The sequence below is a fragment of the Didymella exigua genome (genome assembly GCF_010094145.1).
Source record: "Didymella exigua CBS 183.55 unplaced genomic scaffold M421scaffold_5, whole genome shotgun sequence".
In the NCBI taxonomy this organism is placed as follows: Eukaryota; Fungi; Ascomycota; class Dothideomycetes; order Pleosporales; family Didymellaceae; genus Didymella; species Didymella exigua.
The window spans coordinates 587,412-604,752 of record NW_022984779.1 but is presented as its reverse complement, the minus strand read 5'-3'; the positions used below and the strand labels follow the sequence as shown (position 1 = coordinate 604,752).

The following is a 17,341-nucleotide window of genomic DNA, read 5'->3' as shown; positions in this document are numbered from 1 at the left end:
CCGCCTCGCGGAAGGCGCGTGACACGCTAACTCGAAGCGGTTACGTCACCCAGTCACATTCACGACTTGTCACGCTCTCCTCTTCGCCCTGTCGCAGTCTTCGCGCTCTGTACAATGCCGACCAAAGTGTCAGGTGATGAAGCAAACTAGAAAATCGTCTGGCTCCGGATGGTCAGCCCCAGTGTCCGGGCTGCAGGGATCTTAACACCCTTTTTGTTGCTGCCCTGGATTGTCACTCCTCAACGCGTGCCTTTCAGACGCGACATTTCACATCGTCTCCGAGCAACGACTAGGCAACATGCAGCTCGTCTCTTGCTGACCTACTGATACGTGGACAGCAAGGGTGCACCTCCGCACTTGTCTTGCGCGCCCCACTAACGCCCAGGGCCTCCCGTCTGACTACTTGAATCTCCACCTCGGCGTCGTTTGCGACACCTCTAGATGTAGAAGGGTGGGGAATCACATGATAGTGAGGTCCTTGTACAAGAACGGTGTATCTCCAGTGTCTTGACTACAGCTCTTCTCACACTCTTGTCACGCATCATGGTGGCCATAAGACAGGGAGAAGACCGGTCCGCTGATCGGCAATCTATCAAGCTTCAGCTCCGCGACCTGCAAGAGCGTGAATCCACGAACGAACACGATACCGAGACTCCAGAAATTGTGTATCCTCGTGGTATTCGGCTACTTTTGACCATCACTGGTCTCGTTCTAAGCATCTTTACTTCCGCTCTTGACAGCACGATCATCTCTGCAGCTATACCGGCTATTACCACAGAGTTCGGAACCATTAGCGACATCGCCTGGTATGGTACGTCCTTGGTCATCACCCACACTGCGTTCCAATCGTGTTGGGGCAAAGCATACAAGTACTTTTCTTTGAAGACAGTTTTCCTGCTATCCCTCCTGGTCTTCGAGGTGGGCAACATCATATGCGCCCTTGCGTCCAGTAGCGAAGTGCTGATCTTTGGACGCATCGTTGCCGGCTGCGGCAGTGGTGGTATCATGACTGGAGCTTTCATCATTATAGCACTCACAGCTCGGCCCAGGTATCGCGCTCTTTACATGGGCGTGCTGGGTGTTACGTTTGGCAGCTCGGGCGTTCTTGGACCAATCCTGGGAGGCATCTTGACTGACGGACCAGGCTGGCGATTTTGCTTTTGGTGAGATCAGTTCTCGGGCGTGCAATGGTCAAACTGACATTATCCAGGATCAATTTGCCGATCGCGTTTGTGGCGGCTACTGCCATGTTCCTTTTCTTCAGGTCTCCCGTCCCTCCCAAAGAAGCTCCATTGCCAGAGAAGATTCTCCAACTCGATATCAACGGTGGCATACTCATAGCTGGCTTCCTCTCGTGCTTCGTACTGGCCATGCACTGGCTCGGCAAATACCCGCCGAACAGCATACGCATCATAGGGAGCTTTGCTGGTTTTGCATCACTCCTGGGATGTTTCATCGGCAATGAGTGGGCGATGGGCAAGAGAGCCATGATCCAGCTCAATCTATTGAGGAACAAGATGATTGTCACAAACGCCTGCTACATCTTCTTCTTGGCAGGAGCTTACTTCCCTCTGTTGTACACGTTGCCTGTCCAGTTCCAGTCGGTCAACAATAAGTCGGCCTCGCAGAGTGGAATTCGATTGATACCACTCATCCTGGGCATCTCAGCCGTGACAATGGTGGCAAATGGCATCCTTACCTTCTGGCGCCACTACAAGCCGTTTCTTCTGGTCGGCGCTATCTTGGTGATGGCCGGTGATACGAAGATCTACGCATCAAACGCGCGTACACATACGAGCGAGTGGATCGGTTACGAAATCCTTTCTGCTGTTGGGATCGGCATGGCGCTTCAGATCCCGGTAATTGCAAACCAGGCATTGGTTTCAGCAGACGACATGGCCGCTGTAACAACACTTACATTGTTTATGGAGAACTGTGGCGAGACCCTCTTCGTTGCATCGTGTGCGGGTGCTTTCACGAACGGACTCCTGTCAAGTCTGGGACGGAATTTACCGGAAATCGATTCGAAGACTGTACTGGATGCTGGCGCCACACAGATCAGACACATGTTTAGCGGCAGCGAACTCGAACATGTACTGATGGGCTACTTGGAGGGATGCAAGAGCAGCCATCTCATAACAATCGCCTGTGGTGCAATTGCTAGCTTGATCTCCTTTTCGAACGCAGGTCCGGCCGTGGTGTCCTGGGCGAAGCTGAAATTGAAGAAGGCACACGAGCGTTAGCGAACAACTCGCGTCAAGAATAGATAGCCATTGACGTATCTGGAATGTGCTGCAGCTTATCGTCCTATCTGGTACCTCATATCTCATATCGGTACGGATAGTAGAGAATTAGCCGTACCCGACAGGCCAGGCTGCAGTTTGACACAAATGAGATCGATTGTACCAGAATTACAGCGTGATCGCTTCTCTTATCCGATGCTTTTGGATATCGTCGATCTTCTGGGTCCTTTTGATATGCCTACACTGTCGATTGTCGCCGCCGCAATGGCGCCCCTTCACCTGATTGCCTACTCCACGTTACTTGGAATCGAGCTATATCAAAGCTTTGTCATGACCAAGCTTGCCTTCCAAGCCCTCCCGCGATCCGCTTTCACGAGACTGCAGAACTGTGTCTTTCCAGTTTACTTCCGAGGTCAGAGCTTGCTAATTGGCCTGGTTGCGATCACACTGCCGCCTTCTGGGCCCATGACCTTGCTCAGCAGCAAGAACTACTCGATCATATTTGCGGCAACGGGAGGAACTGCACTCCTGAATCTGCTAGTACTGTATACGGTCCAAAACCACAGAAGCTTATGATCGAGAGAGTCCACCAATGTGAGTTGGCTCTTCGAGTAATTTAAGCAAACGACAGTCACTTACAGCACTTAGCAACTCGCGATGCGAAAGTGTCCGAAGGTGCAGATGAAATTAGTGTAGAGATGCAGATTCTCAACCAATCCTTCTCCAAAGCGCACGCGATGAACATCCACTTAAACCTGATCACTATCATTGCAACCCTATTCTATGGCTGGCAATTGTCATTGAGACTAACTTTTGGGACTGAGTGACGAGGCATGATGTTCTAGAGCGTTTTATAGAAGGGATGAGCATGGAGCGGTCGAAGTCAGAACCAATGAATGTCGGTGGATGTGGAATCGCGGACAATTCGTGTGGGTTATCTCATCAATCAGTCGTTCCGCTCTCACGTGCTTGTGGGCCTGCTTAGTAGTGTGAGGGGACTGACATTTGTCGTGGAGAAAGTCGAATATAGCAAAACACCTACATGCAGTCTCCAGGAGCCCCTTAGACTCACAAATCTCATGCAAATCATTGCTGAAGACATCCTGTTTTGAAAAGCAGGTATCGGGTCTTTTGCATAACATAAGAGACTACGACACTGATGGGTAGCGCGTTTAGGCGCCCTGTCGTCAGCACGGCACGGCCGCCATCATTGCCTCCGATCCGGCACCTTGCTCCGCTGAACACCGCAACACGTCCGTCTCGCACACCTGACCATCAAATGAGTGATAACGAGCAGCCCATTGCGGCGCGAGCGAGTAACGCGCGGACCTCGCAAGCATGTCAAAGGTGCCGCTCTCTGAAGACCCGCTGCCTTCCGAGCAGCCAAGCTGGGACATGTCAACGGTGCGTTTGGCGTAGTTGTGCACGTAGCGCGTACTTCTGTTTTCGCTATGCATAACTGATCGTTTGCGCAGGTGTTTTGCCGCTGGACGTGATTGCGCATGGGCTGAGGCTTCTCGTCGTGCCCGGAAGCTACGAGCACCATCGTGAGGATAGCACTCTGGACTCGAGGACTGCATCTAAGCAGACAACAGACGCATCTCACAGGTCGAGCAAAAGATTGACGGACTTGTTGCAAGTCTTGTCAATCCGTTAGCAACACAAAGCACAGCGGACTCGACAAGTTTGTCTACACCTTTTCCTACTTCTTGTGAACGCTCTCAGGCATTCACTGGGTCCTTCGCCCACAATGTAAGCCGAGACAGACGACCAGTAGCACCTGGGAACTGGTTACCGATTCCCTCGTCCTTCGAGCCCCGCCCCGATGCTCAAGTGACGCCTGTAGAACCAACCGAAGAGGATGCAGATGTTGCTGATCGCCAGTACATTGAACAAATCCGCAGCATACACAGCTTTGGGGAGCCTGAGGATGCCCAACACCCAGAAGGCTTATTCCGGCCTTCGAGACACTGCGAGGAACCAGTCAAGGATGATCTCATTGATAGACTCCTGGCTTCTGGTGAAGCAGATGCCCTCCTACATCAGTACAGGAAGATGTCAGATTCATTTCCATTTGTTCCACTAGCCTCCGACATCTCAGCTCAGCAGCTTCATCAAGATAAGCCCATGTTGTTCCTCGCAATGATGACGGCGGCTTCGTGGAGTGAGCACAAACGCCAAATGTCCCTGGACGCCATCTACAGGCAGGAGCTCGCCGGCCGTACCATCATACGCCCGCGCAGGACCCTGGGACTTGTGCAAAGCGTGCTTGTATATCTTTCATGGTCAGTTCATCACATGCATCTGGTGCAGCAGCGCTCACACTGCCTAGGTACCACTTTGTGTTCTCACACAAGACTCAGTAGGTTTACATCTTGACTAATGCTTACCTCTCCTGACATTTCAGACAAATTTTCTTCCTGCACCACCTCGTCATTGGGCTCGCGCTTGACATTGGACTTCATCGTGACTTCCAGCCTGTGTTCTTCTCCCACGTCAAGAAGGCACCAGATATCGATCCCAAGGAGAAGCGTGCGCGCCAACGAGCCTTTCTTGGCTGTTACTACCTTGCTTCGATGTGAGTATCTCTTGCACATGGTACATATCCCCGCTGATTCTGCTCCAGGGTCTCCGCAGCTCTGCAAAAGCCGAATTTGTTAAAGCACAACTCCGAGATGACTGGATGGGCGCAAGATCTGAAACAGTATGGAGAGTTTGTCACCGATGAAGTTCTCGGACATCTCGTCTCACTGCGACAACTGGAAGACCAAGTCCAGGATACTCTGTTCACAGGAGCTGCAGCGGATGCTCGACTGACCGATGCTCGCGTGGTCATGCACGTTCGGTTCTTGAAGACCCAGCTTGATACTTGGAGGCGAGGCAGCGAGGGTTTACAGTGCCAGTGGAGTAAGGTGACTTTTCTGTTTTGAATTACCGTCTAACATAGAGCTAGTGCTCATTCTCTCGCACGCATATACCGACATGCTCCTTCACAGCGTGGCTCTGCGGCCTATGACAGAGTCCACGCCGCTACCATCAACTGGTAGCACACACGTAGCAGAGTTACTCTCAACGCTTGAGGCTGCAAAGCGATTCTTTGATACCCTATTGTCGTTTCCCGCGTCCGATTACCACCTTGTCTCATTTTCGGAGTGGATGCGCTTGCCATCGGCCATGATGACCTTAGCAAAGCTGTGCATCCCATCCGATGCGCATGCAGCTGTTGGTTGGGACGTCAAAGCAGCGCAAAATCTAGTTCGTCTAGACATATGCCTCGAAGCCCTGTGCTTCCGATTTCAGAACGAGACAACTTATGACAAGGTCACGCAACCTCATCACGACTTCTGGTGGGCTATGAATCTTGTGACGAGTTTGACCAGAACATGGTACATTCGAAAGATTAGCCCAAGCACTGCAGCTCGATCTACCCCGAATTGCAGCTCCACAAACGATATCCTGCGTCCAAACTCTGGAGCATTACCAACGCCACCGCAGAACATGTTCGCAGATCTCGCGAATGTGGACTTTAGCAGTTTGGACCCGAGTCTCGGAGCAGGCCAAGATATGAGCTCTGGTTCGCTCTCATTCATGACGTCTGTGGATTTTGACATGGAGCAATTCTTTGATGCAGGCATCTGGGACGATGTAGCTTACCACGGCATGGGCTTTGGTGGTGGTGGTGGTGCCATGCATTTCTAACCTCTCTACTTCTGTATTGATCTCGCCATCTATTCGACCGAATCAGAACTTCTCGAAACGCTTCGAAACATGTTGCCATTACATAAGACTGTATCTCGGGCGGAATTGTCGCGAATATATTGTCGATCATCTGCCGGCCCGCATGTTCAACCCCACAAACCAAGAACACCCCAAAATGAACGCAGGAAATATTCCCAATCTAGGTCCGAGCCCTCTAGTGCCCGACGGGACTGTTACCATGTTTCATGAAGGTGGCAAGTCGATTGGTTAAAGCGAGCGATGTGTGTCAAACATTAATTGCGTCTTTGTATCTGCGGGTGAATGTAGCCGCGCCATGGAGGATTGTAGCATCCCTTCCGCCGCTCGACCACGGGGTAATTTCATGAAGCAGCAAGGATCACCCTAGTACATTCTGTATATAAAGACATTGGTATTGGCATCGAAACAAGTATAAGCCATTTACCCACTCCGCGACTTTGGATCGAAGATTCCGCACACTCAGCCATCATGCGTTTCGCTCTCCTGAGCTTGCTCCCCGCTACTATCGCCCTTCCTGCGGCTCTTCAGCCTCGCGCTGACGGACCTGTCTATTGGCTACTCGCTGGCGATTCCACCACGGCAACGAATGGAGGCTGGGGTGATGCTTTCCTTTCTACCACAGTTGAGGAGGGCTCCTCGGGCAAGAACTACGGGCACAGCGGTGCCACCACCAAGTCTTTCCGCGCCGGTGGCGATTGGGCCCAGGTGATTGACGAAGTTGGCACTCACAAGGATGACTACCGCGTCTACGTGACTATTCAGGTATTCGATTCAGGATTGAGACTGCGTGCAGCAGACTAACGACTCAAGTTCGGCCACAATGACCAAAAAGCTACCAGCGGCGTCACTCTTGCCGACTACAAGACGAACCTCGCAAACTTTGCCTCTGAAGCGACTTCAGCAGGCGCGATACCGATCCTCGTCACACCGTTGACCCGCCGCACTTTCAGTGGCGGAAAGGTGGTCGAGAATCTTGCCAATGAGACCGCTGCCACCATCGAGGTCGCAGAAGCCAACCAGTTGCACTGGATCAACTTGAACAAGGCGTCCACCAACTACGTCAACGCCATTGGATCAGCTGCAGCAGACAAGTACAACCTCGCGTCTGGTGACCGCACTCACGTCAACGAGTGGGGAGGTGTTGTATTCTCGAGAATTGTCAGTGACTTATTGGTCGGAAAGTATCCTGAGGAGTTTGAGAGCGTGACCAAGAAGAACGAGACATTAAGTGCGTTGATTGCTGCCGGTACAGCTGCGTAGAGTTTGTCTATGTAGAACGAACGCAAGATTTGTAAAACTTACGAAGAGATTTGCAACTCAGTCTTAAAACTGCCATCAAAGTCTATACTCATACTCCGACAACCGCGGCCTGGTCCAGGATTGTGGCGGGACGTAGTTAGTCCAAGAAAAGTTAAAGTAGTTTGGCACCACCAATTTTCCGTTGACAGTGGACATGCATCTGTGCATGACGCCGAGCCTGGCCCCGTGCTCTGCCAGAGTCCTGAACATAATTATACGGAGAATTCCTTCTGTCTTGATTATCTCTAGGTGACGCGCCCTCCATTCAGCTCCTGTGAGGGACAAGCTGAAGGATGGGAAGTAGCCGATGAGAGCGGCAATGAGGTCCTCGACGGCTCGAGCGATGGTACGCCTGCAGTTCTCCTATATGATCCTTACGATGTGTGTTTTTCGAATGCCGATCTTGATACGGTTTGTCTCTCAGGCGACATAAGGTTCGTATTTTGAGTTGCATGCTGTGGCGCCGCTGGAGCGTTGTCTGAAGCATGTCGAAAGCCTCATGGTGTAGGCGAAGAAGTTCTTGTTCCATTCCGTCGCAAGTCTTCCGACAAGCAAGAATGAGACCTCGAGAGTGCTATAGGTTTCGTCCGTGTGGCAAAGCTATCGTCTGAGCAAGAAAAGCGTTTGGTGATTTATCCTGCAGGTCGGAGTAGGATAGGCCGGCTGCAACGCCATCGACTGAAGAGCGCTTCACTCGGGCAGGCAAGACTATAGGACCGAATAACAAGCCATACTCGCAGAGGCGAAGTTCTGCGAGTAGACTCATGAACGAAGGGTAGGTGGTTGTTTTCTCGCACATGTCGCATCTTGCGGTAATTCGAGGTTGGCGAGCCTTAAGTGAACGCATAAGGCCGGGCGTCAGCATTGCAAGAAACGTACCGGTACGGTACCGGTAGCAAAATGATGTTTGGGTTGCAACATCTCACTTACATCCACCACAAGGACTTGCTTCTCTGGACGCCCGACTGCGCGCATCTTCACAATCGCACAGTATCGAATGTATTTCAAAGCATGTTAACAAGGTTGTCACCCGGCACGATGACGGCTAGGCAACATGCGCCCGCTATACAGCCTTCGACTTGCGGCCAGCACAGCCGTGACTAGTACGTTTGGTCCCTTACCGCTTGTTACTCGTCACAGGCGAGTGTGTCAATTACACGGGTCACGAAGGCAAGCCGGTTGCCCTCACAGAGCCATTCGAGTGCAAGTCATTGCTCCGGGCCCAAAGCAGCTTTGAGCGTCCCTTCCCTTCGACCTAGCTCCGGCAAACGCATTCGCCTCCAGGAATCGGCAAACGTGTTTCTCAACGGCTCAGGTCCGCGAGCCACAGTTCTTCCCAGATTGGCTCAGGGGTCTGGGTTACAAGGTTTGCGCTGTTCTTCGCCTGTAGTCCATAGCTCCAAGACCCGGAAACCACAACACGTGCGAAAAGCGCCAATCATTCTCCGGGAACGAAAGCTAGTTCATATGATCGCAATCTAAATGCTGGGGTAAGCTGAGCCTCGGAGCGGAGCCAAATCGCTGTATAGTGCTCCGTGCTCAAAGCGGACAAGCGTGGCCTCGGCCTATAATTTCACGAAGTACAAATGTAAAGTCGTCTGAGTGCACTTGAGAGGTATCGAGGCTACTCACTCTTCCAAACTTCGACACAAATTAGGCACTTCAAGATGCGTTGCGACGTGGCCGTTACCGCCTTCCTGGCTTCAGGTGCCACCGCTGCCGCAGTCAAGAAGGGATTCGTTACTACAAAGGGCACTGCCTTCAAGCTTGATGGCAAGGACTTCTACTTCGCTGGATCCAATGCCTACTACTTTCCCTTCAACGACGTAAGTTGTGTTCAGAGAATATTTCACCAATCGATTCTGACATTACCAGCTTGCTTCAGATGTCGAGGCTGGCCTTGCAGCAGGCAAGAAGGCTGGCTTGAACGTGTTCCGTACCTGGGGGTTCAACGACCGCAACCGCACCACTGTCACCGGTGGACTGCCTCAGTATGGTGGCGAGGGTGCTGGTCCTTCGCCGAACGTGATGCAATGGTGGAACAACGGCACCGCCGAGATCAACCTCGCGCCTTTCGACAAGGTTATCAAGGCTGCCGAAAAGACTGGAATGAAGCTCATCATCGCCCTGACCAACAACTGGGCCGACTATGGTGGCATGGATGTCTACACCACCAACCTGGGCGGCAAGTACCACGACGACTTCTATCGGGACCCTAAGATCAAGGCTGCTTTCAAGAAGTACGTCAAGGCAATTGTTCAGCGCTTCAAAAACTCCAACGCCATCATGGCTTGGGAGCTCGCCAATGAGCCGCGCTGTGGAGCCGATGGTGTCCGCAATCTTCCTCGATCAGAGAATTGCACGCCTGACACTATCACTGAGTGGATCGATGAGATGAGCACATATGTAAAGAGCTTAGACAAGGACCACCTGGTGACCTGGGGCGGCGAGGGCGGCTTCAATATCGAGAGCGACGACTGGGCGTACAACGGCGCCGATGGAGGCGACTTCGACAAGGAGCTTAGCCTGAAGAACATTGACTTTGGCGTCTTCCACAGCTACCCCGACTGGTGGAGCAAGACTGTCCCCTGGACCGTCCAGTGGATCAAGGACCACGCCGCTTCTGGACGCAAGGCGAAGAAGCCGATTGTGCACGAGGAGTACGGCTGGCTTACAGACGACAAGAGGCAAGCGTACCTCGGCAAGAGTGACAATCAGACAAGAGTTGAGGTCCTCGGGCTGTGGCAGAAGACGAGCTTGGAGGAGAAGATGAGCGATATGTACTGGCAGTTCGGGTACAGCAACTACTCGTACGGCCGCAACCACGACGATGGGTTCACCATCTTCCTGGATGACGCGGAGGCGAAGCCATTGGTGTACGAGCACGCAAAGAAGGTCAACGCGTTGAACAAGTGAGGAACGTGATTGAGGAGCGCTAAACATTTATAGAATCTGTTCATCAAAATATACCACTATCGCCATCCGTCATGCTGAGCATTTCCTTTTCTTAATCTTCACAAGCCTGCCATTTTCATCGCGGCCCACACAGCGTTGTCGGTCTTCACTGACTTTCTTCTACCAGCGTTTCGACCATGGTCAACAGTATCAACATCATCAACGTCATCAACAGCATCAACAGCATCAACAGCATCAACAGCATCAACAGCATCAACAGCATCAGCATCAACAGCATCAACGTATCCTGCACGCGCTCGACGACGTCGTTGACGAATCTTCTCGGCATCCGCATCGCCATGTACGTTTCTGTGATGGCCAGTAGGCTCGCAGCCTCCTGGTGCGCTTTGCGGAACAGACACCACCGCTCCGGGCCGTGGGGGTTGAAAGGTGCCTTCTGGACTGTTTCATCGCGGATGCTCTGGACCGCGGCTGTCGTTGCTTCACGCTCGCTCGCCAGCAGGCCGTGCAGGTCCCGAAGCGCCACATCAACTTTGGCCGCGTCGGAAAGACGCAGATGGCGCCACTTGGCGTGATCGATGCGGTCCTCGTCGGTGTAGTCGTCGAATTGCTGTGCTGACCTCTCAATCTCAGCACCAGCGCCGCGCGGCTCAGACTCAATCCCCAGAGGACCTTTGCACACATCGCAGAAAGCGTAGAGGCGGTTGGTCTGTGCGATTCTATCGCTGTCGCGGTACTGCGTCCCGAGCTCCTCCAGGTCTACGCGCAAGGGGTGGCAGAACGCAGGCGCGCGGTCGAAACCCTGTCGGATCTCGTCGTCGGAATCCTGGGCTGGGTTGCAGAGCTCCGTGTGCTCGGGGTGTTGGAGAGGGTGGAGTGGCCGCATTGAGTCCAGAAGATGCGGGTGAAGCGACACATGGTGGCGAGTCACGGTGGCGAGTCACGGTGGCGAGTCACGGTGGGAATCAGATGGAGAAGGTGGTTTGGGGACTTTTGGGTTGGGGGACGGTGGTGCGGGTTGGAGGATTGGGAGGGAGGTGAGAATGGGTGTAGACAAAGGAGAGGGCAAACATGGTGAAAGCATGAGATTGAGTAGAGACACGCTGAAGATGCTGCGGAGTAGTGTGGCATTCTGCGAGGAGTCGAGCAGCCCATATCCATAATTGTCAACGAACAAATCCAGTCCGTACCCACCCATAGACTCGACTTGTTTGCTCTCCGCGACAGTGAAGGGCTTGATGGGGGTCTTGACAGTGGTCTGTACTTGATTTACAAGTCAGATTGCAGACATCTTAGGCTGTTAGCAAGCAATATTCAGAGTCGCTGATTAGCCACGACCTACTCTTAGGCTCTGCTAGCTATCTCATTGCACATTCAACGCACTTTTTCACCACTATTGCCCATCTACCAGCTTACTTTGATGTCGTGTTAGCTGTTGTAGTCGGCCAGTTGATTGCATAACTTTTCGCTACCTCTGCTTCCTTTTGTTGTAGCCACAGGACGACACAAAGCATTGAATCCATCAACTCTGCAAGTCAATTCTTCACTCTGGACATGATTTCATCATGCAAATTACACGCCAAAGGCTTGGTTTACTTGGAGTGGCGACGAGGCCGTGAAGAAGGTCGGAGGTGGAAGGATATTGGATTGTTGGTAAATGTGCCCAGATCTGTCCGATCGTGTAGAATTAAAGAAATGCCGAGTAGCTTCTAGTTTTTGAACGCTGGAGAGGCTCTCATGTTGTCGAGCTCTCGAGTGTCCATTAGAAGGCTCACCGTCAGAGGTCTGTCCATTAGAAGGCTCACCGTCAGAAGTCTGTCCATTAGAAGGCTCACCATCAGAAGTCTGTCCATTAGAAGGCTCACCATCAGAAGTCTCTCACTCAAAAACCGAAAAGACTCTCAACCGGAAGTCACTCAAGACCACACGCCACAAGGCAGGAAACAGGCAAGCAAGTAGGTATCGAGAAACAGCGCCCTCACCCCGCCGTCCAAGATCCCACGACTCGCGCACCCAGTCCCCACAGTTCTCCATACCGACATCGGCCCTTCACCATGTCCACACGGCGCGCACGTATGTACAAGCCCGCGATACCGTCAACGCACACCCCCCCCCCTCCACCTCTCGCAAATCCGCACCACGGCATCATGGAATCACGCGCAGGCATACTCTGGGTATCATCTCGCATAATCGCGCCCGCGCGCCTCAGCGCCTCGGCCTTTGACGCATGGTACGAGAATGTAACACGCGCCCGCCCCCGACCTGTCCTGCTGTACGCGTAGATTGCAGCTAAAAGTACGCAGGAGCATGCGCTTGAAGTGCTCACCCTCCCGGGCGTGCCGGGGGGCGTGAAATACGCCGCCCTGCCCGGTTGCAGCTCGACGAGTACGGCAACAACAGCAGCAACAACAACAACAAAAACGACGACGGCGCCGATCCTGGTCACCTACACATTCCCAGACCTAGCCTACACGAGCTCGCCCGAATTCAGCGCCGTCGCGGGCGCGACACCCTCGCCAGAGCTGGTGAGCAGGATCTACGCGAATGTATCCTTTGATATACGATTTTACGCTTCGCTGCCCCCATTGCCCTCGCACCCCCCATCGCCCTCGCACCCCACGTCGCAGACATCCGGCGTCGCGCGAGCGCTGGCGAGCATCGCGCTGTCGCCCGCGGAGGGGCGGGAGACCGAGTTCGGCGCGTGGTTTGCGGGGCCGCTGCTCCGGGACCTCGCGAGCGCGAGTGGGTTTGTGAGGATGCGGCGGTTCGAGTATGTGAGCGGTGCGGTGCGGGAGGGAAACGTGGTGAGCGTGGGTGAGGCGGCGGGGTGGCTTGTGCTGGCTGAGTTTGAGGAGGGAGGGGAGCGGACGAGGGGGGAGGTGGAGGGGTGTGTTAGCAAGGGGGGGCTGAGTCGTGCGGAGGTGGGGTGGTATGGGGTGAGGAGGGTGTGGGGCGATGGTGAGGCGTAGTGGGTGGACGTTGTGGACGTTGGTGTGGAAGGCTTGGCTTCGATTACAATTACTTTGTAGAGCACCGCTGCGTGTACCATCTTCTCGGTGCCATCTCTCCCGCGCTCGTGGTGCGATACGGGCATTCTCCTAGTCTTCCCGAACAAGGCAACTCTTGCCCCCACGCACATTTCAAAACTCTGGCGCACCCGCGCAGCGTCTGCAAACCTGTCGCCCAAGAACTAAACGCTGAGAATCGCTGACAAAGGAAACCGACATGCAGACATGCAGACCCGCCCTGATGCAGGGCGACAAGGCAGAAAGGTTTGTACAATCTATAACGGTGGAACTTTTGGGGTGCCGGACACAAGAATCCAGGCGGTCAAGGCAGTCGTGTCCATTACACAAGCAACCAGGCGGTTAAGGCAGCAATGTCCATTACCCACCCTCGGCGTCGAAAGGCAGCAATGTCCATTACGCACCCTCGGCGTCGAAAGGCAGCCGTGTCCATTACACACTCTCGGCGTCGGGGGTCGGTGTCTCGCTCTCATCCTCTGGCACTGCTGGCGGGGCCTGGACGAGACTCTTCCTCTTCGCCTTCCGGTCGGCATTCTCCTGTGGTGGTGACGAGCCGTTCGTCTCTGGCGTGCTGGCTGCCAGCTGCGGCGCGGCGGGCTTCCGGGCCGGGGCGATGCTGGCCATGCTCGTGGACATCTTGTTGCTGCCCTTGTCCTTTGCGCTGTCCGAGTCCTTTGCAAAGTCCTTCCACTTGCGCCACCCGTCAAAGTCGATCAGGGCCTGCATGCAGCCCCACTCCTTGACTTTGCGCTCGAGCCAGACAAAGTTGACGGGCTGGGAGTTGTTGTTAGTGTGCGTTCAAAGGCACGGGGGGGGGGCAAGGCGTACCTTTGTCAAAAAGTCGTTGCAGCCAGCGGCCAAGGCCTCGTGTCTGTCGCTCTGCAGCGAACTGGCTGTGAGGGCCACGATGATGACAGGACTCTTGAACAGACTCCTGTCGCCCAGCTTGTCGTCCTCGACCAGATCAGCGTCTGAGCCGTTCTGCAGGCCCAGTCTCGTGTTGGGCGCCTCGCAGCCGCCGCTGCTGAAGACGCCGATGCTGTTGACACGCTCCAGTCTCCTAATCTCCTTTGTCGCCTCCAGACCGTTCATGACGGGCAGCTGGATGTCCATGAGGACGAGATGGAAGCCGCCGGCCTTCCACTTGGTGACGGCCTCCTTTCCGTTCATGGCTCGCTGCCACCGCACCTTCAGCCGCTGCATGAAGGCGCCCAGGACGCGCAGGTTGATGATGTTGTCTTCCACAATCAAGACGTTGATTGGCGGCACGGAGCCGTCCAGCAGCCCTGCAGGCAGACCCGGCGGCTCGGCCGGCGCGGGCTTCCGTCTCTTCTTCTTCTCTGGGCGGGGCGACGCAACGCGGACCGTCGGCGGCGTGTCGTGCTGGGTGCGCGCGGCCGGCTCGATTGGCACGGGCGGCGTGGGGATGGGGGCGTTTGAGGCCTGCGAGTGCTTGTCGGCCGAGGCAGACGAGTCGTGGCGCGGGCGGTTGGGACGGACGCTGGCGGACGAGGCGATGCCGCCGGCCATGGTGGTGGGCGACGCCGTGTGGGTGCGGCCGATGCGGGGGCGGGCGCTGTGGTGGATGCGGCGCGCAGCAGCGCCGCCGGGCGAGGGCAGCGGCGGCAGCTGGCCGCCGTTGCTGATGATGGCGATGGAGTGGGGCCCGTGCGGCGGGCCGTGCTGCAGGGCCGCGGGCGACGGCTGGGCGGCGGGCATGGGCGGAAAGTACTCCGTCTGCGTGTGCTGCGCGTCGTCGTGGTGGGCGTAGTAGAGGGGCACGCGCGGCGAGGGCTTGGGGGTGCGGCGGACGGGCACGTCGATGACGAGCGCCTCGTGGACCGTCTGGCCGCCGGGGAAGTAGGCGTCGAGGGTGCGGCACATGTGCTCCTCGGGGCCCAGGGTGCGGTCGCGGTCGCGGGCGTGGGCGCCGTCGCGCGGGACGATGCGCAGCGTCACGTCGGGGGCGTCGAAGCTGCGGCCGAGGCTGTTGGCGTACTTGCGCAGGATCATGTCGCGCACGTCGTCGACCAGGTCGTCCTCGCCGATTTGCACGAGCGTGGCCGAGGCGTTGGGCCGCTTGACCCAGATCTTGCGGTGCAGCATCGCGGCGGGCAGGGCGGCAGGCAGGGCGGCAGGCAGGACGGCAGGCAGGACGGCGGGCAGGGCGGCGGGCAGGGCGGCAGACGGGGCGGGCTGCACGGCGCCAAAGTAGTCGGCGGCGGGTGCAGGGGGCGCGTCGGGGGCCAGCAGCGTCGTGATCATGCGGGCATCGGCCGGGGGGGCGACGAGCGACTGGCGGCGGGGCGGGGCGGTGCTGGTGCTGCTGGCGGCGTGTGTCGAGACGTTGACGTCTGAGGTCGCGGCGCCGGATTCAGCAGAGCTCGCGGGAGACGGCGTCGGGGACGCGGGCGCGGGCTCGGCTGCAACCGCACCTGCGACTGCAGCGGGCGCGTGGACGGGCGTGGGCTCTTCGAGCGTCAGCTGCGGACAGGCGCGCGGCGAGCTGCGGTCTGCGAGGGACAGCTCTGCGGACGTTGTCGTCGATGCACGCGTGACGGCGGGCGAGCGGCTGCTGGACGTCGTCGTGGCCGTCGTCTGCGAGTGCGCGCCGCCAACGTCGGGCTTCTGCAGCACCTCCGACTGCACCAGCCGCGGCTCCACGTTGATGTCCATGTCTGCCACCGCCGCTGGCGCCGCGTCTTTGTGCGCGCGCGCCGCCAGCCGGCTGAGCGAGATGCTCTTCCGCAGCGTGCTGGCTGCCCGCCCCGGTCCCGCGTCGCTGCCCGCAGAGCTCGCGTTGGACCGCGTCGTGCTGGCTGCGGAGCTGCGGCGCAGGAACTTGGGCAGGAACCTGCGCGAGCTCTTGGTGCTGCTCATACCGCCGCGCAGCGGCTGGCCGGGAGCATCAAGTCCGGGGGAGGGGAAGCGGTGCTCAGGGCCGTTGTGCTGTGCGGTGTGGTTCGAGCTGCGGCGTGGTTCGAGCTGCGGCGTGGTTCGAGCTGGCTGGGCCGGTGTACTTGGGTACTTGGTAGTCTGGACGGGGAGCAGCGCAGAGCAGCGCAGCGCAGCAGAACAACAGAGCACACCAGAGCAGCAGAACAGAGCAGCAGAACAGAGCAGCAGAACAGAGCAGCAGAACAGAGCACACCGGAGATGCAGAACAACAGAGCACACCAGAGATGCAGAAATCAAGTCACAGCCTGGAAAAGGCAGAGCGTGAGGCCAGGTCGACCAGAAAAGGAGCCTCGCTGTTGTTGTCGTCTCTGCGCGCAGCCCGTCCATGGCCATCCCGTCCAGACTCGACGGCCACCCAAGCTCGGCCCTGCACCACACGATGAATTGCTGGAATGAGCCACATCTGCACCACCCACCCCTCCACACGCCGTGCTCGCCCTCTCGCCGCCCCAGCCCGCACCCAGTGCGATGCTCCGTCTGCAACAACCGCCGCCGTCGCTGCAGACGCACGCGTAAGCTCTGCGCGAGTGCAGCCCGAGACGGCGCGCACCAAACTGGTTCCACCGCAGGTGTCACTCTCTGGTTCGCACGACGAGACACCCAACTCCTAGGCTACCCCTGCCACGCCACCGTCCAGCGCATGCTCTTCGCACGCTTGTCTGTCCGTCGCTGCTCATGCCGGCCTGTTTGGTTGGCCCCCTTTTGTGTCGCTCAGACGTTTGAAGCGGACCGCCGGCACTCAAGTCGCCACTGCGTGCTGCAGCTTGGCGACGAAAAGCCTGATCTGGCGTCGAACATGTCGGGATGCTTTGTAGCCCACGCCATGCAGCGTAACCGTCTGCACGCGCACAACACGCCGATGGACTCGAGTGCGTGTGCTTGTCTTTGTGTCTGTCCAGTGCTTGTCTATGTGTCTGTCCATGGCCGTGCTGAGCGTCTATCCGTTGCCAGAACCGGGTGTCTATCACTCGACCTCACTTGACTTCACTTGACCTCACTCGACTTCACTTGATCTTACTTGATCTCACTCGACTTCACTTGACCTCACTTGACCTCACTTGACCTCACTTGACCTCACTTGACTTCACTTGACCTCACTCGACCTCACTTGACCTCACTTGACCTCACTGTTTGACTTGACCTCACTTGACCTCACTGTTT

General features: G+C 56.3%; 8 protein-coding genes and 1 pseudogene across 9 annotated transcripts; 6 read left to right on the top strand and 3 right to left on the bottom strand.

The window, feature by feature from the left end:
- Window positions 1–543: 543 nt before the first annotated feature.
- Window positions 544–2,243, top strand: M421DRAFT_98810 (MFS gliotoxin efflux transporter glia; the record flags this gene model as incomplete). The annotated part of the gene is made up of 3 exons (XM_033598663.1): window positions 544–622; window positions 659–1,163; window positions 1,211–2,243. 3 exons carry the CDS (start codon window positions 544–546, stop codon window positions 2,241–2,243), a joined length of 1,617 nt encoding a protein of 538 aa, XP_033451967.1.
- Window positions 2,244–2,489: 246 nt separating this feature from the next.
- On the top strand, window positions 2,490–3,082 carry M421DRAFT_406029 (annotated as a pseudogene; the record flags this gene model as incomplete). Its single annotated transcript has 2 exons — window positions 2,490–2,837; window positions 2,892–3,082. Coding segments are annotated over 2 exons (527 nt in total), but the record flags the coding sequence as incomplete, so codon positions are not given.
- A 440-nt stretch (window positions 3,083–3,522) lies between these two features.
- Window positions 3,523–5,942, top strand: M421DRAFT_56002 (uncharacterized protein; the record flags this gene model as incomplete). The annotated part of the gene is made up of 8 exons (XM_033595352.1): window positions 3,523–3,647; window positions 3,719–3,790; window positions 3,839–3,954; window positions 4,006–4,528; window positions 4,576–4,605; window positions 4,651–4,821; window positions 4,870–5,155; window positions 5,193–5,942. 8 exons carry the CDS (start codon window positions 3,523–3,525, stop codon window positions 5,940–5,942), a joined length of 2,073 nt encoding a protein of 690 aa, XP_033451966.1.
- A 222-nt stretch (window positions 5,943–6,164) lies between these two features.
- Window positions 6,165–7,315, top strand: M421DRAFT_406019 (carbohydrate esterase family 12 protein). Its single transcript, XM_033590304.1, has 2 exons — window positions 6,165–6,743; window positions 6,792–7,315. The coding sequence occupies exons 1-2, from the start codon at window positions 6,450–6,452 to the stop codon at window positions 7,239–7,241; spliced, it is 744 nt and encodes a 247-aa protein (XP_033451965.1). The 5' UTR covers window positions 6,165–6,449; the 3' UTR covers window positions 7,242–7,315.
- Window positions 7,316–8,909: 1,594 nt separating this feature from the next.
- M421DRAFT_417482 (glycoside hydrolase family 5 protein) lies at window positions 8,910–10,256 on the top strand. Its single transcript, XM_033591480.1, has 2 exons — window positions 8,910–9,106; window positions 9,156–10,256. The coding sequence occupies exons 1-2, from the start codon at window positions 8,948–8,950 to the stop codon at window positions 10,194–10,196; spliced, it is 1,200 nt and encodes a 399-aa protein (XP_033451964.1). The 5' UTR covers window positions 8,910–8,947; the 3' UTR covers window positions 10,197–10,256.
- Window positions 10,257–10,341: 85 nt separating this feature from the next.
- Window positions 10,342–11,082, bottom strand: M421DRAFT_2355 (uncharacterized protein; the record flags this gene model as incomplete). The annotated part of the gene is made up of 1 exon (XM_033588441.1): window positions 10,342–11,082. The coding sequence occupies one exon, from the start codon at window positions 11,080–11,082 to the stop codon at window positions 10,342–10,344; it is 741 nt and encodes a 246-aa protein (XP_033451963.1).
- A 906-nt stretch (window positions 11,083–11,988) lies between these two features.
- Window positions 11,989–12,554, top strand: M421DRAFT_417480 (uncharacterized protein). The gene has a single exon (XM_033591479.1). It carries the CDS (start codon window positions 12,251–12,253, stop codon window positions 12,476–12,478), a length of 228 nt encoding a protein of 75 aa, XP_033451962.1. The 5' UTR covers window positions 11,989–12,250; the 3' UTR covers window positions 12,479–12,554.
- Window positions 12,555–12,580: 26 nt separating this feature from the next.
- On the bottom strand, window positions 12,581–13,455 carry M421DRAFT_318853 (uncharacterized protein). The gene is made up of 2 exons (XM_033589274.1): window positions 13,130–13,455; window positions 12,581–13,041 (listed from the first exon to the last, which is right to left on the bottom strand). The coding sequence occupies exons 1-2, from the start codon at window positions 13,333–13,335 to the stop codon at window positions 12,684–12,686; spliced, it is 564 nt and encodes a 187-aa protein (XP_033451961.1). The 5' UTR covers window positions 13,336–13,455; the 3' UTR covers window positions 12,581–12,683.
- A 39-nt stretch (window positions 13,456–13,494) lies between these two features.
- On the bottom strand, window positions 13,495–15,687 carry M421DRAFT_318842 (uncharacterized protein). The gene is made up of 3 exons (XM_033589273.1): window positions 15,562–15,687; window positions 14,051–15,404; window positions 13,495–13,996 (listed from the first exon to the last, which is right to left on the bottom strand). Exons 2-3 carry the CDS (start codon window positions 15,326–15,328, stop codon window positions 13,655–13,657), a joined length of 1,620 nt encoding a protein of 539 aa, XP_033451960.1. The 5' UTR covers window positions 15,329–15,404; window positions 15,562–15,687; the 3' UTR covers window positions 13,495–13,654.
- Between the last annotated feature and the right edge of the window lie 1,654 nt (window positions 15,688–17,341).

Excerpts from the sequence above, each read along its gene's own strand:
- M421DRAFT_406019 (XM_033590304.1), top strand. The coding sequence starts at position 6,450 with ATGCGTTTCGCTCTCCTGAGCTTGCTCCCCGCTACTATCGCCCTTCCT. Across the intron at positions 6,744-6,791 it reads GCGTCTACGTGACTATTCAG|TTCGGCCACAATGACCAAAA; the intron begins GTATTCGATTCA and ends TAACGACTCAAG.
- M421DRAFT_417482 (XM_033591480.1), top strand. The coding sequence starts at position 8,948 with ATGCGTTGCGACGTGGCCGTTACCGCCTTCCTGGCTTCAGGTGCCACC. Across the intron at positions 9,107-9,155 it reads ACTACTTTCCCTTCAACGAC|CTTGCTTCAGATGTCGAGGC; the intron begins GTAAGTTGTGTT and ends TGACATTACCAG.
- M421DRAFT_417480 (XM_033591479.1), top strand. The coding sequence starts at position 12,251 with ATGTCCACACGGCGCGCACGTATGTACAAGCCCGCGATACCGTCAACG.
- M421DRAFT_318853 (XM_033589274.1), bottom strand. The coding sequence starts at position 13,335 with ATGTGCGTGGGGGCAAGAGTTGCCTTGTTCGGGAAGACTAGGAGAATG. Across the intron at positions 13,042-13,129 it reads CCCCACACCCTCCTCACCCC|TCAGCCAGCACAAGCCACCC; the intron begins ATACCACCCCAC and ends CCCTCCTCAAAC.
- M421DRAFT_318842 (XM_033589273.1), bottom strand. The coding sequence starts at position 15,328 with ATGCTGCACCGCAAGATCTGGGTCAAGCGGCCCAACGCCTCGGCCACG. Across the intron at positions 13,997-14,050 it reads GCAACGACTTTTTGACAAAG|CCCGTCAACTTTGTCTGGCT; the intron begins GTACGCCTTGCC and ends AACAACTCCCAG.